This window comes from Dreissena polymorpha, chromosome 12, assembly GCF_020536995.1.
Source record: "Dreissena polymorpha isolate Duluth1 chromosome 12, UMN_Dpol_1.0, whole genome shotgun sequence".
NCBI lineage: Eukaryota > Metazoa > Mollusca > Bivalvia > Myida > Dreissenidae > Dreissena > Dreissena polymorpha.
In genome coordinates, this window is record NC_068366.1 from 33,267,932 (window position 1) to 33,294,580 (window position 26,649).

Genomic DNA, 26,649 nt, shown 5'->3' on the forward strand with positions numbered 1-26,649 from the left:
ACTTTTAAATTCAACCAACATATCATTAAGGCAAACATTTTGACCAAATTTCATGAAAATTGGGCCCAAAATGTTACTTCTACAGTGTTTACAAGGTTTTTCTTTTTTTTGACCTAGTGACCAAGTTTTTGACCCAGCATGACCAATCTTCTGACCAAGTTTCATGAAGATCGGACAATAAATGTGGCCTCTAGAGTGTTAATGAACAAATGTGGACGGACGGACAGAGACCGGTCACAAAAGCTCACCTGAGCAATCAGGTGAACTAAAAAAAATTGTTCATAAATTTGCCTCAGTGTATTAAATAATACAACAAACAAGACGATGCAGAATCAGCCTTTGTTAATAAATTGAAAATTACATGCTTACAAGTGGACAAGTTTGTTTTTCTTCCTACCACTCAATTTAAACCTATTGATTTTAGCTCAATTGCATAAGAAGGATAATTTAAAACAGTCTCGAGTCGGTTTCCTGGGACTAGAACCAGTAATTGGTGTCTATGGGGGAGATCTAACGAACGCTCCCACAGTGGGGATCGCACACTGGACCTACTGGTTGTGAGGCGGACATATCCACTACGCCATGGCGACCTACCACTTGATACAAAAGGAATTATAAATTATTGTAAAATTTGCAGTATAGTTAACTATCAACAATCAGAAATATAAGGTTCATAAACTCAACCCTGAGCAATGCATCTTGAGCACAGAAACAGATATAGACTGAAATAAAAATACATAATTCAACAACATACATTGTGCAAATAACCTTGATACATATAATTCCCAATTATATACTTCAAGAGATATACTTAAATTAATTAACTAAATGTTTATCCTTTTTGTAAATGATAAAAACATGTAAGATTTACTTTGCAATCAAACTATAATAAGAAATAGCTTGTATTTATTGTATGACCAATAGCTATTAGCAAGATGTCTGTGGGCAACATGTCTGGCCAAGTGTCAATAATGATTGTAATTATTTCACAAGCTGAAACATGCACGTGTTCGAGTACATAATAAAATGGGACAGGAACAATGACTCAGTTTTTTTTAGAAATTCCACTGTAATAAAACATTAGAGCTGTGCAAGAATCTAAGATTGATTACACAAACCTTAATAATTACAAGGTATTGAATTATGTTGCAGTAGGATCAACATGAAATCAGAGGATAAACTTACTGATCAAGTGCAGGTGGAAAAACAACTGAATAAATTGGATGGTTACAAAATTGTGTGTGTGAAAGGGGACTTTGAAAGAAGCCAAGTTGAATCCAACAGATCATTGGTATAACCTTTGTTACCATTAACAAAACATCTACAGAAGACTACAGTGATTCATCTGGTGGAATATATATATTTCTTGAATTTTTTCAACAATAACGGATCTACTTATGGCAGATATAATATGAAAACAAATGTTTCGAGGACAAATGGACAAAAGGTCATGGTGCAATGAGTAGATATGCATATGCATATGTGTGGTATATTAGGGGAGATTCTCACATCATCATTCTTTGCGTCTGCCATGTCCCCTTTCGGATCTAGGCCTGACTTGTTCAAGGGATTCTTTTTTATCATTTTCTCTGGCAATGCTGGTGGTCTTGGCGAAGGGTTTTTGTCTGACTTACTGCCTGACCTTTGTAAGTTACTATCCACAGTGTCTGCTGACCTTTGCATGATATCATCTACCATGTCTGATTGAGTATCAGTGAATTTCTTATCATCGGCATTACTTGAAATTGTGTCAAACATTGAAAAATCGTCAAAGGCTGAATTTTGATTAAGGGATGATGCATTTAGACCTGTATCAGTGGAATTGTTATTATTGGGGTTACTTGCTACTATGTCTAACATTGACATATCGTCTAAGGCTGAATTTCTAGTGAGCGATGCTGTGGTTTGACTTGAGCTATCGTGACCTTGAGGAAGAGAGGTCGAGATGCTTGTGAGGCCTGACAGACTGGTTGGCAAGGACATGTCTGCGTCCTGTTCCAAAGACTGGATCCAGCTTTCAGACTGGTTTGGTTCATTGGAAAACCCAGAAGTTGGTTCATTAGAGAGTCCAGAAGTCCAGTCAACACCTGAACTAGTCTGTGAATCACCAAATGATGCAAATGGATCAGAGTTTGCTTCTGTCCCACCTATAATCTGACCAAATTCTAAACTCTGGGTGTCCCCAAAAGCTGCAAATGAGTCAGAAGCAGCGGCTTTCATCCCTGAATCTTGACCCATGTCTGAAAATGGGTCATCCGAAAATTCTATTTCCTTTTCACTAAAAGTCACCTTTTTAATGGCATGTGAATCTTGACCCTTGCTGGGGTCATCTATCAAATCATGTTTATCCTTAATTTCATCCGACACTTTGAATTCATCATCAAAGTTTTCACCTGAATTATCACCTGACATTTTGAATAAATCCTCAGAACTTTTGCCAATATTGCTTGGAGACAGACCATTGTTTAATGACTGAAAAGCATCTTCAGAAAAAAGGCCCTCTTCAAACAATTTTCCTGATTGCTTAAAGGGATCATCAGAGAAAGAGTCACTGGGGATAGAAGCATTTGCCATGCTGATTGGGGGTGTATCAAAACTGGGGTCTGCTATCTGGGACTTTTGTACAGTGGTGGTATCATACTCAAAGTCAGCAAATGGATCAGAAGAAAATAAATCCTGATTAGTGTTGGACAGGGGAGCAGACGTGTTAAAGGGGTCATCTCCAAACGCACTGTCAAATAGTCCGGCATTTTGTGTGGCATTGTCAAAAAGTCCGGTATTTTGAGTGGCATTGTCAAATAGTCCGGTATTTTGAGTGGCGTTGTCAAATAGTCCAGTGTTTTGTGTGGCATTGTCAAATAGTCCGGTATTTTGAGTGGCAAAGCCAGAGTTGTTTGCTGATGATTGAGTTGCTGTTTGCTAAAAACAAAAATGCGAGACAAAAATCTGAGAAGAAAGAAAATCCAGTCTAGGCGGAAAGTATCATCCCTGATTAGCCTGTGTGGACTGCACTGGCTAATCTGGGACGAAACTTTACACACATGCATCATGGCTTAATATGTGTTCATATATAGAAAGTAAAGTTAAAAATAAAACATGTTGGATGAAAGAGCATGCAGATGTTTAAGTTTTGGTGAATACTGCAGTACAATCAACTTTTTAAGTACTACATAGATCCTTTATTGTACAAAGCTACACATGTAGTTAACTTATCCTTTTCCAAAGACAGAGAACATCTATGAAACTATACTTAAAAGCCCAGAGTGGCTACAAAAATAAAGAATGAAAATTTCCTGATTTTCCCCTTACATATCCCCTTACTTAGCATTGACTTTCCTTTACATAAATTGCCAGACTTAAAGGTAAAATTTGTTTGAAGCTTTGACAGTTTAAGCAAAGAAATTTAACGGCTTTATTTGAACTCAATAAACTAAATAATACTACACAAATTTACTATTGTTAATTTCTGTACTGCAGCCTCACATTCACATTGAACAGTTCTGGCAAATTAAGTCCAATAGCTTTAAAATAACAATGCCCGTCTTAGCCCCCACCCAACCCCTTACTATAAATATATCTTTCTCTATTATTTGTTTTTCTTTTAATTAGTGGCCACCCTTTAGACAAAAGCAAATACTAGACAACACAATTCTAAAACACAATGTACAAATTAAACACACACCTGTTGTTCATGCTTTTTAACATAATTGGCCGGGAAGATTCCGGACCGACTTCCGATGGTTCCTGTCCACCACTGGCCGTCCATCTTGGTAACCGTGATTATCTCCCCTGCTTGGAACGTCAAATCCTCTGGCTCACTGGACAGGTACGCAAACAGTCCCTCATATAAGTCTGCAAACAAACATTGCACGTAGTATCACTATATCAGAATCATACGAGGAAAACTGGGCTTCTAACATTAGTGTAAAGTGTCTTCCAAGATTAGCCTATAAACTTTGCACAGGCTAATCAGGACAACACTTTTTGTTTATATGGAATTCTTTGTTTAAATGTTGTCCATTTTGCCCCAAAATCCAGTTAATGCGGAATGCGTTTGCCATCATTAGCCTGTTGCTGAATGCGCAGGCTATTCTGCTACAACACTTTACGTCCAGTTTTCCAAGAACAAGGGTCATTCAATTAACAAAAGAATGCTGTTGATAATACTGCATAAAGAATATTTTATTTCAATCAAAGAAATTTTGAGGGGAAAAAAAACCAGTATGTAAATAGGCAATTAAACACTTGCTTGATTCATTCCCCTAAATACTTTAACCTCAACTTTAGTTTAGTTTAAACAAAGTAATTCTTAGAACATTATTAATCATTTAGACAAGATTGTGTAATCATTTGATGAGCATATAACTATAATCAAACACCATATAAATCCACCTGATTATGTTTATACCTCCAGCAGGCTTGCCCATAGCTGGTTTTGGCTCCACAATAGAACTGACTTCCTGTACTGTGCTGGAAACTGGTGAGTCCACTTTGAGGGTTGGGGTACCGGAACTTGTCAGCTTCACATACGACTTCGGGAACCAGCCAGTCTGAAGTATATATCAGCCGCCCTCTGGGAACACTGGGCTGAGTGCATGTGGGTAAAGAGTCATACCAGATAAGCCTGTTCAGTCAGCAAGGGCTTATCAGGGACAACACTTTCCACCTAGACTGGATTTTTGTTTAGAAAAGACTTCCTTGAAACGAAAAATTTCAAAAAAGTGGTAGTGAGACTTTACTGAGCACAGGCTCAACTGGGATGAGACTTTACTGAGCACATGCTCAGCTGGGATGAGACTTTACTGAGCACAGGCTCAGCTGGGATGAGACTTTACTGAGCACAAGCTCAGCTGGAATGAGACTTTACTGAGCACAGGCTCAGCTGGGATGAGACTTTCCTGAACACAGGCTCAGCTGGGATGAGACTACTGAGCACAAGCTCAGCTGGAATTAGACTTAACTGAGCACAAGCTCAGCTGGGATGAGACTTTACTGAGCACAGGCTCAGCTGGGATGAGACTTTACTGAGCACAGGCTCAGCTGGGATGAGACTTTACTGAGCACAGGCTCAGCTGGGATGAGACTTTACTGAGCACAGGCTCAGCTGGGATGAGACTTAACTGAGCACAGGCTCAGATGGGATGAGACTTTACTGAGCACAGGCTCAGCTGGGATGTGACTTTACTGAGCACAAGCTCAGCTGGGATGAGACTTTACTGAGCACAGGCTCAGCTGGGATGAGACTTTACTGAGCACAGGCTCAGCTGAGATGAGACTTTACTGAGCACAGACTCAGATGGGATGAGACTATACTGAGCACAGGCTCAGCTGGAATTCGACTTAACTGAGCACAGGCTCAGCTGGGATGAGACTTTACTGAACACAGGCTCAGCTGGGATGAGACTTTACTGAGCACAGGCTCAGCTGGGATGAGACTATACTGAGCACAAGCTCAGCTGGGATGAGACTTTACTGAGCACAGGCTCAGCTGGGATGAGACTTTACTGAACACAAGCTCAGCTGGGATGAGACTTTACTGAGCACATGCTCAGCTGGGATGAGTCTTTACTGAGCACAGGCTCAGCTGGGATGAGACTTTACTGAGCACAGGCTCAGCTGGGATGAGACTTTACTGAGTGCAGGCTCAGCTGGGATGAGACTTTACTGAGCACAAGCTCAGCTGGGATGAGACTTTACTGAGCACAGGCTCAGCTGGGATGAGACTTTACTGAGCACAGGCTCAGCTGGGATGAGACTTTACTGAGCACAGGCTCAGCTGGGATGAGACTTTACTGAACACAGGCTCAGCTGGGATGAGACTTTACTGAGCACAGGCTCAGCTGGGATGAGAATTTACTGAGCACAGGCTCAGCTGGGATGAGACTATACAAACTTGAAATAAGCCCTATTTTTCCTCAGCTATGCTCATATATATATATGTGAGATATATGTGCATAAAATGTTGACCGTTACACACTGTATTGTGAAGCAGTGGGTTAGTTGTTTTATATGAGGATGGTTTTTCGAAAGGAGAATACAGATTACAATCTAACATATTTAATCAACATAGTCAAAGTGATTTTACAAAACAAACAATAATTTGGTTTCAGTAAAATGGTTTTTAACCTTAGCAAAATTCTTTTGGTTGGAAAACAAATTAACGTTAAAATCAAAAGATTCTAGGGCAGAAACACAAAATATGCCTTATCAAAACAGAATCCAGAAATATACCAATAGACTTTCTACATATTTTATGTCCCCCAATTCTATTGTATCCATTTCCTGCTCAGAAGCAAAGTTAAAATGGCTATATGCAACCAGAATAAAACCAGAACAGATTGCAAGTAAATAGCAGTCTGTTCAGGATTTATGCTGTTAGCTGCTCATCATTACCTTAGGGTTGGAAATGAAATGTTACAATCTTAAATATATTTTAACAAGAGCTGTCTCCATCGGAAGACATATGCCCCCAAAAAACGCTTTTTCAAAACCTAAACGCAGATTTCGAAAGTTCAAGGTCAAGGTCAAAGGGGTCAAAATTTGTGTGCGCATGGAAAGGCCTTGTCCATATACACATGCATACCAAATATGAAGGTTACATCTGAAGCGACATAGAGGTTATGAATTTTTTTAGCGGGAACGAAATTTTTTAATGATTCAAGGGCCGTAATTCAGAAGTGCCTATGTAAATTTGGCTCATTATCAAACTTAACCTAGATTATTGCCTTACACATTTTAATTAAGTTTGGTTAAGATTCGATGACAATTGCTGGAGTTATTGAGCGGAAACGAGAAAAAACTCAATTTTTCGATGATTCAAGGGACGTTACTCAGGAGTGTCTGGGTCAATTTGGCCGATTATCGAACTTGACCTAGACGTTATTGCCTTAAACATTTTGATGAAGTTTGGTGATGATCTGACGTCAATTGCTTGAGTTATTGAGCGGAAACGAGAAAACAAATTTTACGATGATTCAAGGGCCGTAACTCAGGAGCGTCTTGGTCAATTTGGCTGCTTATCGAACTTGACCTAGATCTTATGACCTTACACATGTTCATGAAGTGTGGCGAAGATCCTATGACATTTGCTTGAGTTATTGAGCAGAAACGAGAAAAAAAGCAATTTTACAATGATTCAAGGGCCGTAACTCAGGAGTGTCTGGGTCCATTTGGCCAATTATCAAACTTGACCTAGACGTTATTGCCTTAAACATTTTGATGAAGTTTGGTGATGATCTGACGTCAATTGCTTGAGTTATTGAGCGGAAACGAGAAAACAAATTTTACGATGATTCAAGGGCCGTAACTCAGGAGCGTCTTGGTCAATTTGGCTGCTTATCGAACTTGACCTAGATCTTATGACCTTACACATGTTCATGAAGTGTGGCGAAGATCCTATGACATTTGCTTGAGTTATTGAGCAGAAACGAGAAAAAAAGCAATTTTACAATGATTCAAGGGCCGTAACTCAGGAGTGTCTGGGTCCATTTGGCCAATTATCAAACTTGACCTAGGCGTTATTGCCTTACACATTTTTATGAAGTTTGGTAAAGATCTGATGATAATTGCTCGAGTTCGATGATTCAAGGGCCGTAACTCAGGAGTGTCTAGGTCAATTTGGGTGATTATCGAACTTGACCCAGATCTTATGACCTTACACATGCTCATGAAGTGTGGCGAAGATCCCATGACATTTGCTCGAGTTATTTAGCGGAAACTAATCCGGACGGACGGACTAACTAACTAACTAAGTAACTAACTGACGGTGCGATTTTAATATGCCCCCAGAACCTATGTTCTGGGGGCATAACAAATGTTCAATTTAATTTGATTTGTTAAGGGACTTTTAAGTCTGTCAAAGTGCATATGTCAGCGGTCAAGGGGTATACAAGCGTCATGCTGCCTACCTTGCCATGCACTTCGCCGGACCACCACATATCCTGCTGCTCCAGGACTCTGATTATGTCCCCCTTGTTGAACGTCAGGTGGTTATCTTTCTTGGCCTTCCAGGGGTACAGAGCCTGTGCTTGAAGGCCGTCTGGGGCAGCCTGGCCCTGTGGGGTAACAATTAATGCATGCGCGTAAAGTGTCATAACAGATTGGACTGCGCAGTCTGCACAGGCTAATCATGGACAACACTTTCCGCCTCAGCTGGTTTTTTGTTTATAAGAGACTTTGTTTGAACGAAAAGATTCCAAACAAGGGAAAAGTGTCGTACCTGACACAGGCTTATCTTGGATGGTACTTAACCTCCTATAATATCCTGCACCTATATTTAGATACTAATGTCAAATGTTAAATTAAGCCTTAAACCATTTTCAACCAGCAGTTTAGGGTTTGGTGAAACTAACTATTTTATATGCTTTATATACCACTTCAATGTACCAGTCTGGGGGCCGGTGAAGGGGATATGGAGGAAAAACTGGGCTTAATACATGGGCGTAAATTATCATCCCAGATAAGCCTGTGCAGTCTGCACAGGCTAATCTAGGATGACACTTTCCGCTTTTATAAATCCTGTTGTTTATTTTACCCACCTGTCCAGGGGTTGGAGAAGGTGAGATGGCGGGCACTTTACTGCTGGGGACGGCCATGAAGGAGGAGTCCTCTGATGTTGCTATGGAGTTGCTCATGCCAGCGGTTCCCCAGTCCACTGCACCAGTTCCCTCCTCGTCTCTCTCCACATAGGCTTCAGGGAACCAGCCACACTTGCCCCCAATCTCCCCGCCCTTCCAGCCGGGCTCCGCCCCTGTCTGGTCATCAAATACCTGCACATGACATGGAAACTAGTCAAGGACCTGTATTAACCAACCTATTCTTAGGCTTAAGATCAAAGAAGAGACTTGATATAGAAATAATTTAAAAAAACATACCGTAAAAACTCAGTCATAAGTCTACCCGTTCATACGGGGGGTGGGGGGATGTGTAAAACAAGTTGCGACCCAACAAATTTATTTCCAATTCTGTGACACAACTATATTGTTTAACATGTTAATTATATTAAACAAACCCGATATTATAGTAGTTAAAAATAGTATTACTTTGCAATTTGATAATTAGCAATAATTCAACAAAACACTGTGTCATTATTTACGATATATGTGTTTAGGAACTTTGTAAACACAAGCGTCCGCCATTATTAGGAACTGTACAGGAAGTTTGTAAATCGGAACTAATTGGTATTTCTCTGAAAATCATAGATAAATGTATTCGTTGTTTAAATGCTTAGGCCGAGTAATTACGGCAAATCAGAACTCAACTTGCGTAAAACACATGCTCATTTAACCATTAAACTCCGACTCCGTTCTCTGCAAAAGATTTGAAAGCCGGTGCTATGCACATGCTATTATTTAAATGGACAATTGCCATTAAGGAACAAACACACGATTAGTTCGGCATGTTGATTGCTAGACAAAAAAAGCTCATTTTTTCAGCTAAAATTTGTTGCTTTATGGTTTCAGAGGGGAAGCAGCTTACCTTTGATGACGTCAAACTGTCAATTCACACAGAGTGCACATTTTCGAAAGACTTTTACTGATTCTTTGTTTACAATTCCGGTAAAAAAACAACTTGCTAACATTAAACTTTGGATTTAATTATCAAAATAAAGCAAATGTGAGGTAAAACAAGAGATGTGTTTGTCAGAAACACAATGCCCCCTTCTGTGCCGCTTTGAAGCCATATATTTGACCTTTGACCTTGAAGGATGACCTTGACCTTTCATCACTAAAAATGTGCAGCTCCATGAGATACACATGCATGCCAAACATCAAGTTGATATCTGAAGCGACATAAAAGTTTTGAGCATTTTTTTTAAACCTAAATGCAAAATCTAAATGCAAAGTTTGACGGAAAGACAGACAGACGGACGGTCCAATCACTATATGCCCTCCTTCGGGGGCATACAAATATGATTAAGTTAATTCGTATCAGTTAAAATAAGAAATTTTGCGTTGTAAATCAACAAGTTTTCATGACACCAACAACTTAAACAACCATTACAGCGACAACGCGGGGATCGATCTACCTCGATTTTTTTTCATGAACGATCTCATGAGTCGAGACTATAATTTTAATCAATTTTTGGAGGAAAAAAATCTCGACTTATGACTGCATTTTTACTGTACTTCAAAGTATGAATATATGCAGACTACATCTTGTAATTATGTCATTAAAAAATATTCTACATGACTATTGAGGAATGATGGAGATAGAGGTGGTTATAGCTATTCTTGAATATTCAAATTTAATAATGTTCTTTATTGTGAGACTTATTCTAGGAATTGTTTGGTGAATACTGGTACAATTGCTATTTTGACCGATCTTAAGGAGAGAAAAAAACTCTTATCTCCCCTTAAAAAGTCTTCACATTATGAAAAGCAATCTTGACACTTAAAACAGGATGAAATCAGCTATAAGGGGGAGAAATCAATCCTCATGCAGTAAATGCACACGTTGGTTTTTTTAGTACACAACATTTAAAGAATTTCATAGAAACATTCAAATCCTTTATATTTCTAGCATCAGTATCCCATTACTGTCATTGCCATGCAAACATCATTTTGAAGCATTCACAAGTTCAAATGAAAGTTTTAAGTCATCAACATATAAAAAAATATCCTACATTAACCATTTAAGTCTCAAAATTGGTTTATAAACTACATAAAGTGTGCCTTGTTCTGGGAAAACTGGGCTAACTGCATGTCTGTAAAGAGTTGTCACCAGCGCAAGCTAATCAGGAGCAACACTTTCCACTTTTACAGTATTTTTTGTTAAAAGATGTCTCTTCTTAGCAAAAATATTGCTTGAGCGGAAAGTATCTTCCAGATTGGCCTGTGCAGACTGCACAGGCTAATCTATGATGACACTATACGCACATGCATAAACCCAGTTTCCCAGGAAAAGACCTAAATGTTGTTCCAACATACCATTACAATATCACCGGGCATCAAGGAAAGTTCATCATTGTTGCGAGCATCAAACTGGTATAATGCCTTGTATTTCTTCTTGGCACCAGATAACTTGAAACCTTGTGAATCTGAAGATGAGAAAAACATTGAGTCGTGTTCTGAGAAAACTGGGCTTAATGCATGTGCGTAAAGTGTCGTCCCAGATAAGCCTGTGCAGTCCTCAATTGGATTTTTGCAAAGAAGAAACTCCATCTAAACGAAAAATGTCATAAAAGCGGAAAGTGTCGTCCCTGATTAGCCTGTGCGAACTGCACAGGCTAATATGGGATGACACTTTACGCACATGCATTATGCCCAGTTTTCTCAGAACATGACTCAATTATCAAATAACACACATAACCATTATCAAAGCTTTGAGATTGTTTTTAATGTGCTGATGCTCTTGTATTGCAAGATATTTCAAGACAATCTATACACTATGTTCCAACTATCATGATTAGTGCCACAATTAAAATTAAGAACTAATAGTGAATGCTGTACAAAAATTACTATTATAAATTTAATCACTTGCCATCAAATATTAATGTAAGCATCTTATCAGATAACAATTTATTAGAACAAAGAGCTGTAGTGTATTCAATTGCATTTCCTCTTCATGGATCACAGATTGGTACTAAATAAAGAGCAATACGATATGTTCTGTTATGATGTGTTGCACTCTAAAAAATAAAAGAGGCTGATATTAACTATGGCTGCATTTATCTCATTAGAATCTAGTCAAAAGCTCAAAACATGAACATTGGAGCCCAATGGTGATTGATTAACATAAGCAAATGTATTACCTAGTGCAAAAAACAGCAAATTTTTTCCTTGTTGATAAAGTACCCTAAAACGGCACTTACCCAATCAGGGAAAATTTATGAATTCTGTCCAAAAAACCACAACAATTGAAGCCCCCCCCCCCATAAAAATGCAACATTTAGTTAATTTCCCTGTGCAGCTGTAGGAGTTGAACCTAAGGTAATGTAATATTGACATATTGACAACACTAATTCTCAATTTTTAAGTATTTGTTAGCAAAAATTACATTCATTTCGCAATTTGAAGATTTCACAACGCGAATTTTCCTAATTTCAGGGGTTTTCTTGCTAATATTCCCGATTGGACTTGTACTGGTACTTTTCCCAATTATGCAAAAACATCGCTGAAAACATACATCTTTTGGGTACCTGATTGTGAGGATAATGCTCAATCAAGACCAAAAAAAGTATTTTTTACACTCCATCACTAGGTGAGTCATACAAGTCAGTAATAAATTGTAGCACATGAAGTTGTCATATTTGCAAACAGATCTGAGCGCCTGGCAGGGTATCAAAGTCTACTGATACGCATCACAAAATATCAAAGCATGAAATCTTAAAGTAACACGACAAGCAGTTATGTATGGATAATCATAGTATTCATGACAAAACCAACAACAGTGGAAACCTAGCATATCAAAATCCCACTTTATGTTTCTGACTTTCAAAATAGATTTCTTGGAATAATAATTCTTAATGTATGTCATGTAACCTACTTTGTGCAAAAATCAATCGAGCATTATTTTAATAACTAGAAATGTGAGCAAAAATCGACTACTACTAAGGTTAGAGCTGCAACGATTCACCAACAGTTCGATTCGATTCGATTTCGATTTCAGACACTCCCGATACCGATTTTTTCGATTCGATTCATCTTCAAACCTAGTTTTATCATATATTCACTCGTATGCCTCAAAATTAACATTTCTGTTCAAATGTGATTTCAATAAAACACATATAAAAGAATAGCAAATTAGGACTCAATTTTAATTTTAAAACTTCTGACTAGATTACACAATAATATAAAAAATAAATAAATAATCATAAAAACGTATCTGGAATCAGTTGAATGGTAGTACTATCACTATTACACCTTTACCCAAAACCGCTATAAGCATGTCTACCACTGTGCCATGACAGCATAACCTGTTACCTGTATGACAAATCATATTTTCTAATAAACTTAACAAAACTCCAACAGAAAAAGAACTACTTTTCTGGCTGGCGACTTGAGTAGTTGCACTTGTGCGACCTCTTTGTCTTGCTAAATTGACGCTATGTTTGCGTTTGACATATTGCATTAAATTAGATTAGTGGTTGAGCCGGACTTAGCGTACGCCACATCCGTGAAGCACAGTTTACACTTAGCTTTATTGGTAGGGCTACCATCCCGAAACCCAAAATACTGCCACACTTTTGATTTTAGCTTCTTAGCCGCATCTGATAATTTCAATTTGTCGGCAACAACTTGTTCAGCCATTTTGACGCTTTTTACGAAAGTAGACCGTAACGGGCTTATTGATTGGATGACTAAAGTAATAAGCAACCAATCGCGCGCGTCGCAATTACAGGTAAATATAAAACCTACACCTCCCTGTATCAATAGTCAGAATACAGCGCGCTTTACGTATCTATGTATATATATATGTATATATTTTAAAGAATCGAATCGAATTTGGTAGGTTTGGTATCGTAATCGAATCGAAGCATTTCGAATCGATTTTTGATGAATCGGATCGAATCGTTGCAGCTCTAACTAAGGTGCTTCCATAATGTAAACTAAAAACATATGAACATGCTCTGTGATAAGGAGGTTAAATGCATGTGCATAAAGTTTGTCCCAGATTAGCCTGTGCAGTTCACACAGGTTTATCATGGACGACACTTTCTGCTTTATGATATTTTTCTTTTAAAGAAGGTCTCCTCTTAGCAAAAATCCAGTTTAGGCGGAAATTGCAGTCCCTGATTAGCCTGTGCGGATTGCACAGGCTACTCTGGGGCAACAATTTACGCAAATGCATTAAACCCCCTTTTTCAAAGAGCTCTGCTCATATTTAAATGCAATAATATCCATTTAAAACACTATGATCACCCATTCAAGTGTAAACATTTTTCACACACAAAAGAATATTAATAGTGTATGTGATAAATGAAAGAGTAGTTGTTGTGTACGTTGCAATTATTGTGATATTAAATTAAAGAAAATGTAATAAAATCACAGATGCACTTTGATCTGAAACACTTAATTCCACTGCACCATTTTTTAATAAGCAAAACATAAGCAAAAACAAGAGCACCGCCTTGCGGGTGCAGACCGCTCATCTATTTTCTTTTTAAAGGTGAAGGGACTCTCATTTTCAATCACAAAGGAGGGAGGAGTGGAGTGAAGAGGGGTGTATAGTGTGGGGTTGTGGACATTTATTACATTATCTTCCAAAAAAGCGAAAAAAAAAAAAAAAAAAAAAAAAAATCGGGGGGGGGGGGGGGGGGGGGGGGGGGGGGGTTGGGGGGGCGATGGGGGGGGGGGGGGTTTGGGTGCGATGGTTGGACGGTATTTCAAACATAACAGTTTTAAAAAAAAATGGGGGGGGGGGGGTATAGTGTGAGGGTTGTGGTGGTAATTTGTGAGATGATCTTAAAAAAAAAAAAAAAAAAAAAAAATTGGGGGTGGGGTGGGGGTATAGTGTGAGGGTGTGGTGGTCATTTGTGAGATGATCTTAAAAAAAAAAAAAAAAAAATTGGAGGGGGAGGGGGGAGGAGGGGGAGGGGGGGGGAGGGCACGGGGGATGGTTTGGGTGGAGTCTATTGTGGTATGTCAGGTAAGAGTAGTTTCATCAAAGTATCAATCAAATCTAATCATAAATAAAGAAGTTATGGCAATTTTAGCAAAATTTAATAATTTGACCTTGAGAGTCAAGGTCATTCAAAGGTCAAAGTAAAATTCAAGTTGCCAGGTACAGTAACCTCATGATAGCATGTAAGTATTTGAAGTTTGAAAGCAATAGCCTTGATACTTAAGAAGTAAAGTGGATCGAAACACAAAATTTAACCATATATTAAAAGTTACTAAGTCAAAAAAGGGCCATAATTCCGTAACAATGACAACCAGAGTTATGCAACTTGTCCTTTTACTGTACCCTTATGATAGTTTGTGAGTGTTCCAAGTATGAAAGCAATATCTATGATACTTTAGGGGTAAAGTGGACCAAAACATAAATCTTAACCAAATTTTCAATTTTCTAAGTATAAAGGGCCCATAATTCCGTCCAAATGCCAATCAGAGTTACATAACTTTGCCTGCACGGTCCCCTTATGATAGTTCATAAATCTTGCAAGTATGAAAGCAATAGCTTTGATACTGTAGGAATAAAGTGGACCTAAACACAAAACTTAATCAAATTTTCAATTTTCTAAGTATAAAAAGGGCACATAATTCTGTCAAAATGCCAGTCAGAGTTACATTACTTTGCCTGCACAGTCCCCTTATGATAGTTAGTAAGTGTTGCAAGTATGAAAGCAATAGCTTTGATGCTTAAGGAATAAAATGGACCTAAACACAAAACTTAACCAAAATTGTCAATTTTCTAATTATAAAAAGGGCACATAATTCTGTCAAAATGGATGCCAGAGTTATCTAACTTTGCCTGCCCAGTCCCCTCATGAAAGTAAGTAAGTGTACCAAGTTTGAATGCAATAGCATTGATACTTACTGAGAAAAGTGGAACTAAACGCAAAACTTAACCAAAATTTTCAATTTTTTAAGTATAAAAAGGGCACATAATTCTGTCAAAATGCACGCCAGAGTTATCTAACTTTGCCTGCCCAGTCCCCTCATGATAGTAAGTAAGTGTACCAAGTTTGAATGCAATAGCATTGATACTTTCTGAGAAAAGTGGACCTAAACGCAAAACTTAACTGGACGCCGACGCCAACGCCGACGCCAAGGTGATGACAATAGCTCATATTTTTTTTTCAAAAAATAGATGAGCTAAAAAACAAGATATGTGTTTGTCAGAAACACTATGTCCCCTTCTGCGCCACTTTGAAGCTATATATTTGACCTTTGACCTTGAAGGATAACCTTGACCTTTCACCACTCAAAATGTGCAGCTCCATGAGATAAACATGCATGCCAGATATGAAGTTGCTATCTTCAATATTGCAAAAGTTATAGCAAAATGTTAAAGTTGGGGCAAACAAACACACCAACAGACAGGGCAAAAACAATATGTCCCCCACTATAGTGGGTGGGGGACATAAAAAACCAAGATGGTCAGCAAGCCTACCATTACTAGTTATGGTGGTAGTTGAAGATTGACTAGAGAATGCTGCACTCCACCCACTCCCACCCTTGGTTGCAGCCTGTGCACTGGGCTGGGCGTCAAACAAAGATGCCCAGTTATCACTGGTGGCGGTCGATGTGGTGGCGCCAGAGTCGTTACCGAAGGCAAACCAGCCACCATTAGTAGTAGCCGCCGCTGATGGTTTGATTTCCTCTGCAGGCTTCTTAGATTTGGCACTCACCTCCCTATATACAGAAAGCGAGGAAATGTACTTTTCTATTATTTAACAAAAAACTGAAAGCAGATTTTTTAATTTTTTTTCTATTTAATCTCTACTTGAATATATCCTTTTAACCCTTTCTCACTTAAAAGCAAAGTGAAAATAGCTATATGCAAACAGCATAAAACCAGATAAGCATGCAAGTAACTCGCAGCCTGTTCAGGTTTTATGCTGTTTGCTGCTCATCAGTATCTAAGTGTTGGAAATGAAGGCATTAAAAACTTGAATCTAGTAAGAAAGGCCTTTAATTAAATTTAACTTTCTAACGGATCACAGATGCGTCAAAATACTTATCTATGTGGTAAAGGGTTAAATACGTAGCTAAGTGGTAAAGGGTTAATGCTAGTTAAAGTCAACAAGTCTAATGATTTCCCCAGACTTCGCATTCGGACTACATACAATTATTTTTCCAGAATACAAACTGCAGGTACTACTTCTCCTGGCACACATGAAGGGAATGAAATGGGAAAAACTGCTAGATGCCAGGAAATTAACATCAGGTAGTGGCAACTGATAATTTAGCATGTCTGAGAGCGTCCATCAAAATTCAAAGAATACTTCATCTACAGCAGTGCTCAAACTGTTTACCTTTGACCTTGAAGGATGACCTTGACCTTGAACTTCCACCATTCAAAATGTGCAGCTTCATGAGAACGCCGCTTTGATTTTTTTTGTGACTTTTGACCTTGAAGGATGACCTTGAACTTGAAGGATGACCTTGACCTTGAAGGATGACCTTGACCTTGAACTTCCACCACTCAAAATGTGCAGCTTCATGAGAACGCCACTTTGAATTATTATTATTTTGACCTTTGACCTTGAAGGATGACCTTGACCTTGAACTTCCACCACTCAAAAGGTGCAGCTTCATGAGATACACATGCATGCCAAATATCAAGTTGCTATCTTCAATATTGAAAAAGTTATGGCCAATGTTAAAGTTTTCAGACGGACAGACGCCATATATTTAACATTTGACCTTGAAGGATGACCTTGACCTTCACCTTTCACCACTCAAAATGTTCAGCTCCATGAGATACACATGCATGCCAAATATCAAGTTGCTTTCTTCAATAGTGAAAAAGTTATGGCCAATGTTAAAAGTTTTTTTCAGACGGACGGACAGACTGAGTGACATACTGACGGACAGTTCAACTGCTAAATGCCACCCTACCGGGGGCATAAAAAGTGTTGTTCTAGCAAAACTAGGCTTAATGCATGTTCATAAAGTGTTGTCCCAGATTAGGCTCACCTGGGACGAGACTTTAGGCACATGCATTAAGAATGGTTGTCCCAGAAGGCTCCAATAACGTCTATTAAATCTGCCCCCACAATCTGTGAGAACTTACTGCAGTCTTTGAGCTTCAAGCTCTTTCCTCAAGGTCTCGTGTTTGTCCTTCTCTCGCTGGATGCGGTCTTTCTCGGCCTGCTCAGCCGCAGTGTTCTGCTTTTGCCTCTCCACCTTGCCAATGTCTGCCTGCAGCTTGGACAGATTAGAGTTGAACTCCTGCAGAGTAGTAACATTAATACATTTGAGCTGCACTCTACAAAGAAAAGGGGTTTTTATTCATGTTCGTAAAGTGTTGTCCCAGATTTATCAGGGACGACACTCGCCTAAACTGGATTTTTGCTACGAACAGACTTTCTTTAAACGCAAAAAAATCATAAAAGTGGAAAGTGTCCTCCCTGATTAGCCTGTGTGGACTGCAAAGGCTAATCTGGGACAAAACTTTACGCACATGCATTAAACCCCCTTTTCACAGAGCAATGCTCATTGGTATTTACACATGTGAGTTGCATCATGCGAAAATGGGTCTCATGCTACATGCAGCAAGCCCAGCTTCAGACCAGCTTAGCAATTGCTGAACAAGGTATCAAGAGCACCGCATAACCGGTGCCAAAGCTAGGCTGCGGGAGCAGTTTTGAAATAATGAAAGCTTGTCAAATTTTTTTTTAAGAGGTCACAGTGACCTTGACCTTTGACCTAGTGACCCCAAAATGGGTGTGGCGTGTAGAACTCATCAAGGTGCATCTACATATGAAGTTTCAAAGCTGTTGATGAAAGCACTTTGAATTTAGGGCAAATGTTCAAAAGGTTAACAAAATGTAAAGGTTTAAGCACGACGCCGGAAGACGATCTGGCTATGACAATACCTCCGGTTTTCTCCGAATACAGCCGAGCTAAAAATGAGGTGAGATGATGTGTGAATGTTGAAAGTGTTCAAAAACATCATCCCTTCAAGTATCAGAGCTTTGTAGAAGGCATTTTTGATGTTATATGAAACATGTCAATAGGCTTAACCTTGTTTTTGGACGGAAGATCAAACAAAGGGACAGGCCAATCACCATTAAACAAAAAAAGTGCTTTGATTATATCATTCTGTTTTTCAACCAACCAGAACCATTTTCCAAATCGCCCAAGATATCATTATACCAAATGTTCTGACCAAGTTTCATGAAGATGGGATATTAAGTGTGTTAACAAGGTAATTGTTGACAACGCAAGACAGACGACTGACAAAAGGCCGTTACAAAAGCTCACCATGAACATTTACATTGATCTAAACAATCCCCGGAATTCAGTGTATCCACCGAAAATTCTCACCCCTGCACTAAATGGTAAATGATTACGCCCACACACCTTCAGTTTAAAGTTTTGTGTATAAAATAAAATACCATCAATTGAAATAAACATCATGAACCTTTAAAGCTTACAGGCAAAACAATCACACCACTAATTGTTAATTGCTAGCTACAGGAACAGTAAGTGGTAACAAAACAACCAGCACACACCTTCAGTTTCTGGTTTTGTGTATCTATGTCAGCTAGTTTGGACTCAGTGTCCCTTTCCAGCTGCTGCAGGTCTTTCTTCAGTCGTTGTACGGACGTCTTCTTCAGTTCCACACTGTGCATCATGGTTCGATGGGTCTCCGCTGAAAATGGGGGACACAAACCAATCAGTTTCATTAAAAATAACAGCTGTTATTTGGCTGCTTGCCAAAGGCAAAAAAGTGAATGTTTCCTCATGCTTACAAAAATTTCCCCCAAAATGCCAAACTTGCCCAATAAAATCAATGAGACTAGAAATGTTATATAATGTGATAATACCGTATCAGGAGTGTCAACACAGTGTGCCGAGTTTTCCCTGAACCATAACAGACTTTACTATTGGTTAGCAAATGTGGCAAACAAAGAGGAAATGAATTCACAATATTTTACCTAATTGATAAATAACATTAAAATAAATGACGGAAATAATATAGTTTGTAGGAATGGAATGTGTGTGTCAATTAACGATTGAGAATATGTTTTAGATACAAACAACAAATATTTATCAGAAATCTACTAAGTAAATGTATTTCATGGGAACGAATTTTTGCAAATTGGAGTTTAGTCTACTCACAAAAAAAAAACATTTTACAAGATTATTGTTCCAAAATGAAAAAAGACAGACATGTTTTGATTTACATGTATATGTTAGTGGATCTGTGTTTAATCAGATTCATATGCACATTCTGCTTTATAGTGTTTATCACTATACTGTTTACTAAAATAACATGGAACTCAAAATGAGAAATGCAAGATATTGAAAAGTAAACAAATTCAATACTTAAATAAAGCTCAGTTTAATACATCAATAACACAACAAGAACACTTAAGTGTGTTTTGTTTATGTTTTCCACATCTAATATTTAATAGAATTCATCTATTTAATTGAATTCATAACAATGTTAAAGGCTACATTTTACTATTTTTACTATTGCCTGTTTAGCATAGATTTTAAAAGATATCAACTTAACATTATCTTGATTGAAAGAAGAAATTATAGCCACATTTTTATAATATATATTTAAAATGCACTTATAAACAATGGTATACTGTTATTAATAATCATATACATCATTTATCATATGTCCAATGTCATGGCTTTACACGATATTTTCCCCGATCCATAAGGCAAAGGCAGTAAAACATAAAGCCAAAAAATCACTGAACAAGAACACTTTGTTCAACAGTTACTTACCCACCCTGTATAAATCTATAGATATATTATTTGTTATGGTAAAGGTTAGATGCACACTGTGAACATTTGGAGCAGAAACTGTTAATAGGCCATATATAAGGACAACATACCGGTACTGGATGATTCCAATGATACTTGAACCTGGCTGAGACAGTCGTCGAAATTTGCACTAGTCCGACAGCAAAAAACTAGTAATTTACGCATTTGTCAACTGGCTTTTTGTAGAATAACCTGGCACTTAATTGAATATATATTTTCTGGTGGTTCAAGTTTGCTCTCTCTTTCACATGGATATATGGGATACAGTTCTGCTAATTTTTTACCTAAACTTTATGTATATATTTATAATTGTGATAAGATTGAAATTCGTGTGTGAAATTAATTTCTTCTTATTTCAGAATCCAAAAGAGGCTGGCTCAGATGACGAGGAAGCTGACTTGGACGAGGATGAAATTAATAAGAGAGTTGTATTATGTGTTATGTTTAACTGCATTTTTAACAAAAATGTTTGGTCTAGTAAAATCTGACTCGGGCTAGTACAAATTCCCATATTACTAGCCCGACTTGCTTGTAGATTTACATCTGAATTTCAATGACTGCTGAGATAAAACTGTTTTAAATAATTTCACAAAGTTTGTTGTCAAGGGTGGTGAATTTGAAAACATGAGGAGGTAAATATCTCACCAGCCTTAGTGGGATTACCATAATTCCAGCTAATATAAGAACAATTTGTAATGAAATAAATTAACTCTGGCGATAGGAGGAGAAATCACACTGTTGTTTATTATACCACAATAGCTTCAACATCATTTTGATACTGGTTGCCCAACCATTATTTTACATTTGTGTACATTGCGCTTGAAAAACAGTGCTTAATACATGTGCGTAAAGTGGGGCAACACTTTCCCCCTCAACTGGATTTTTTCGAAAAGGCACTTCCTTTAAACAACAAGCAAATTCGTTGAATTGATATCCCCCGCCAATATGCTTCTGGACACAAAAGTATTATATTTGACACTCACAAAAGCATTTTTTCAAGATACAAAGGGCCATAACTCTGTTATTAACAGATGGTGTACAATGCCATTTGGCGTGCATCATCCTCATATCCATATACATACTCATACCAAGTTTCAATGAAACCCGCCAAAGCACTTCCAAGATATGGCTCCGGACGGACAGAAAGACGGAAGGACGGAAAGACGGACAACGCCAAAACAATATCCCTCTTCCTATGGCGGGGGATAAAAAATACCATAAAAGCAAAAAGTGTAATCCCTGATTAGCCCGTGCAAACTGCACAGGCTTATCTTGGACGACATTTAACAACATGCATTAAGCCCGGTTTTCGCACAGCGCTGCTCATACATATTATCTACTTACACATGGGGTTTGCCTGGCCGCTGGTCTGCATTCGTAGGTCAGAGGACTCCCTCTCGGACTGGAGGCTCGAGAGCCGCTGCTTCACTTCCTGTACGATAGAAACCAGTGAACAGGATGTGCATTCACTGCTGGCATTTACCAGCCACTGTCCAGACTCAGAAATAACTCAGTAAACCATGCAATTATCATGGCACACATGTCAATCTACAGAAAATACTATACCAATTATCAAAGGCAGTTGATGGGTAAAGAAAATATTGCACCCAGAAGAACTTGATGTCTAAAGAGGCCGAGGGCAATATTAGCTAAGCGCCAAAAGATACTTATAATATTTATTTCATTAGACAAAACAATTATACTGCACTTCAAATAAATACCTCAATCAAGCCCTTATAAACAGTGATTAGTATCATATTTTTAAAATGCCCTTACCAATTGTTAGCTTTCATGGAATTTTGTGAAAGCAATACTACTATTTTCAGCCACAAGCGCAGGGTATATTAAAAATTGTAGCCAAATGTGATGTATAAAGTTCCAACAAAGTTGCATATTAAAACAAGCAAATTCGTTGAATTGATATACCCCGCCAAAAATAAATTTTGTAACAGACGGACGGACGGACTGACAGACAATGCCAATTCTATATCCCTCTGGTACAGGACAATAATGCAGGAATGGTCATATTGAAATTTAACATAAAAAAGTAACGTGAGGTTTATTGAAGAAGACATAAACATTTGATAGAAAAAGGACCCCTCCTGTCTACATGTCTGGCGACTCTTCTCAGCTGATCAATACACTTCTGCAGTTGAAGCAGCGCTCACACTTATTGCTCATTCAGTTTATAGTGAAATTGAAGATAATTATACCAATAAATGATTGACCAATTAAATACAGCAAGGAAATTGGCATTTTTTTTTATTGGGGGGGAAGGAGGGGGGGGGGGGGTTCTTCCAGTTTAAAATTGTGCACAATACCACAAAAAGAAACTGGACTTTTCGTAAACAAAGCCTTTCACCCAGCTAGTTACTCCAGGCTGTTTTCGTTTAAAGCTGGTTGTATATAGCAATTTTTGCTTTGCTTCTTTGTGAGAATGTGTAAAAAAAATGTCCTACCTGTATCCCTATTGAGCCTGTCTATGTCCTACCTGTATCTCCCTATTGAGCCTGTCTATGTCCTACCTGTATCTCCCTATTGAGCCTGTCTATGTCCTACCTGTATCTCCCTATTGAGCCTGTCTATGTCCTACCTGTATCTCCCTATTGAGCCTGTCTATGTCCTTGTTCTTGAGATCCCTGGTGCTCCTCATAGCCTCGATATGGGCCGTGAAGTCACCCACTCCGTTCTTCACCTGGGATATCTTCATAGTGATCTCTGTCTTTTTGCCTTGCTGCAAAACAGAATGGCACACATTTATCCGAGCTCATACGTTGTGTTCTCTTTTCTTTTTAGAAAAGTATCACCATTTCCAGGTAGACTGTGTATAGCATATTCTTTACTTAATCTCAAACATTCCACCTATGGGAATCACTGTTCAAATGTAACAAGCATTCTTATCATTCAATTTTTACATCAATGTGTGCCGTCTATTTACTTCCTAAACATTATATTCCAAGAAACCATTAATTTTAAATAATTTCTACAAGAAATGAAACATTTAAAATATGCACGCAAGTTGAAGTATTAAGTAAAAGGGTAGTATTGTAGTAAAACAAGGCAAAGTAAAATGGTTTCATTTTCATCAGCTAATGTAGTTACATTTGCCGTACAGCCTTCCGTACAGTCACGGGCGCCTACTCACCAATGACTCGAGCTCACACCGCAGGTCACTGGAGCGTGACTTAAGTGCACTAAGCTGCTCGTACTCGCGCAGTTTCTCCGCCATAAGCTGCTCCTTCCTCTGGCGCTCCCACTCCATCTGACGCTGACGCTCCAGTTCACGCCGCGCTCCCTGCAAGTACATGTAACAATGTCAATATGTGCATTGTTTTGGATATTGGCTTAATGCATGTGCCTTAAGTGATGTCCCAAATTAACCTGAGCAATCTGGGAAAACATCTTTGGCTTTTATGGAAATTTTCTTTTAAAGAAATTCTCGTCTCAACAAAAATCCTACCATATTTAGCTGGGCTTAATACTTGTGTGTAACGTATTAACTGGGCGGAAAAACCTTTACTTAAAGATTTAGAATCATGCTTGTTCAAGACACAAACAAACTCTTAGCCACTGTTCTTATCTAAGAGGGGTTTTAAAACAACTAGAACTTTATCTGGGCTCGGTAGAAACACTTCCTCAATTAGGGAATACAATGATTTCAATAAGCCATAAGTGAATATATTACTTTGCCATATTTAATATCATTGTTCAAGACACAAACAGACTCTTAGCCACTGTTCTGATCTAAGAGGGGTATAACATCTAGAACTTTATCTGGGCTCTGTAGAAACACTGTATCCATTAGGTAAAACAATGATTTCAAGAAACCATATGTGAATATATTATTTTGAAAATAATTTATTCAAGTGTAAGTGCCATATTTAATATCATTGTTCAAGACACAAACAGACTCAGACGTCTCTTAGCCACTGTTCTGATCAAAGAGGGGTATAACATCTAGAACTTTATCTGCGCTCGGTAGAAACACTGCCTCCATTAAGGAAAACAATGACTTCAAAAAGCCATATGTAAATATATTCTTTAGGCCTAATAAATATCATTGTTCAAGACACAAACAAACTCTTAGCCACTGTTCTGATCTAAGAGGGGTATAACATCTAGAACTTTATCTGGGCTCTGTAGAAACACTGCCTCCATTAAGGAAAACAATGACTTCAAGAAGCCATATGTGAATATATTCTTTAGGCCTATTTAATACCATTGTTCAAGACACAAACAAACTCTTAGCCACTGTTCTGATCTAAGAGGGGTATAACATCTAGAACTTTATCTGGGCTCTGTCGAAACACTGCCTCCATTAGGGAAACAATGATTTCAAGAAGCCAAATAAGAATATATTATTCTGAAAATAATTGATTCAATTGTAAGTGCCATATTTAATACCATTGTTCAAGACACAAACAGACTCTTAGCCACTGTTCTGATCTAAGAGGGGTATAACATCTAGAACTTTATCTAGGCTCTGTAGAAACACTGCCTCCATTAAGGAAAACAATGACTTCAAGAAGCCATATGTGAATATATTCTTTAGGCCTATTTAATATCATTGTTCAAGACACAAACAAACTCTTAGCCACTGTTCTGATCTAAGAGGGGTATAACATCTAGAACTTTATCTGGGCTCTGTCGAAACACTGCCTCCATTAGGGAAACAATGATTTCAAGAAGCCAAATAAGAATATATTATTTTGAAAATAATTGATTCAATTGTAAGTGTCATATTTAATACCATTGTTCAAGGCACAAACAGACTCTTAGCCACTGTTCTGATCTAAGAGGGGTATAACATCTAGAACTTTATCTGGGCTCGGTAGAAACACTGCCTCCATTAAGGAAAACAATGACTTCAAGAAGCCATATGTGAATATATTCTTTAGCTCTAATAAATATCATTGTTCAAGACACAAACAAACTCTTAGCCACTGTTCTGATCTAAGAGGGGTATAACATCTAGAACGTTATCTGGGCTCTGTAGAAACACTGCCTCCATTAAGGAAAACAATTACTTCAAGAAGCCATATGTGAATATATTCTTTAGGCCTATTTAATATCATTGTTCAAGACACAAACAAACTCTTAGCCACTGTTCTGATCTAAGAGGGGTATAACATCTAGAACTTTATCTGGGCTCTGTAGAAACACTGCCTCCATTAAGGAAAACAATAACTTCAAGAAGCCATATATGAATATATTCTTAAGGTCTATTTAATATCAATGTTCAAGACACAAACAAACTCTTAGCCACTGTTCTGATCTAAGAGGGGTATAACATCTAGAACTTTATCTGGGCTCTGTAGAAACACTGCCTCCATTAGGGAAAACAATGATTTCAAGAAGCCAAATAAGAATATATTATTCTGAAATAATTGATTCAATTGTAAGTGCCATATTTAATATCATTGTTCAAGACACAAACAGACTCTTAGCCACTGTTCTAATCTAAGAGGGGTATAACATCTTGAGCTTTATCTGGGCTTTATAGAAACACTGTCTCCATTATGGAAAACAATGACTTCAAGAAGCCATATGTGAATATATATTTTGAAAATAATTGATTCAATTGTAAGTGCCATATTTAATATAATTGTTCAAGACACAAACAGACTCTTAGCCACTGTTCTGATCAAAGAGGGGTATAACATCTAGAACTTTATCTGGGCTTTATAGAAACACTGTCTCCATTAGGGAAAACAATGATTTCAAGAAGCCATATGTGAATATATTATTTTGAAAATAATTGATTCAATTGTAAGTTCCATATTTAATATCATTGTTCAAGACACAAACAGACTCTTAGCCACTGTCTGAGCAAACAGGGGTATAACATCTAGAGCTTTATCTGGGCTTTATAGAAACACTGTCTCCATTAGGGAAAACAATGATTTCAAGAAGCCATGTGTGAATATATTATTTAGGCCTATGTTATATAATTGTTCAAGACACAAATCAGACTCTTAGCCAAAGTTCTGATCTAAGAGGGGTATAACATCTAGAACTTTATCTGGGCTCTGTAGAAACACTGCCTCCATTAGGGAAAACAATGATTTCAAGAAGCCAATGTGAATATATTATTTTGAAAATAATTGATTCAATTGTAAGTGCCATATTTAATATCATTGTTCAAGACACAAACAGACTCTTAGCCACTGTTCTGATCTAAGAGGGGTATAACATCTAGAACTTTATCTGGGCTTTATAGAAACACTGCCTCCTTTATGGAAAACAATGATTT

General features: G+C 37.9%; 1 protein-coding gene across 11 annotated transcripts in view; it reads right to left on the minus strand.

Annotated features, from left to right (window-relative positions):
• LOC127853681 (intersectin-1-like) overlaps nt 1–26,649 on the minus strand; it is a 117,055-nt gene that overhangs the window by 58,882 nt on the left and 31,524 nt on the right. For 7 of the 11 annotated variants that reach the window (XM_052388390.1, XM_052388387.1, XM_052388385.1 and 4 more), the window contains 13 exons: nt 23,542–23,691; nt 22,990–23,130; nt 21,741–21,828; nt 20,358–20,372; nt 19,127–19,266; nt 17,683–17,840; nt 16,057–16,298; nt 10,929–11,038; nt 8,538–8,768; nt 7,908–8,054; nt 4,409–4,550; nt 3,683–3,852; nt 1,510–2,919 (listed from right to left, as the gene is read on the minus strand). In XM_052388390.1, the coding sequence (XP_052244350.1) occupies nt 1,510–2,919; nt 3,683–3,852; nt 4,409–4,550; nt 7,908–8,054; nt 8,538–8,768; nt 10,929–11,038; nt 16,057–16,298; nt 17,683–17,840; nt 19,127–19,266; nt 20,358–20,372; nt 21,741–21,828; nt 22,990–23,130; nt 23,542–23,691 (3,144 nt within the window). The remainder of the gene's footprint in view (nt 1–1,509; nt 2,920–3,682; nt 3,853–4,408; nt 4,551–7,907; nt 8,055–8,537; nt 8,769–10,928; nt 11,039–16,056; nt 16,299–17,682; nt 17,841–19,126; nt 19,267–20,357; nt 20,373–21,740; nt 21,829–22,989; nt 23,131–23,541; nt 23,692–26,649) is intronic. The other 4 variants (XM_052388392.1, XM_052388383.1, XM_052388382.1 and 1 more) reach the window with 3 other exon arrangements.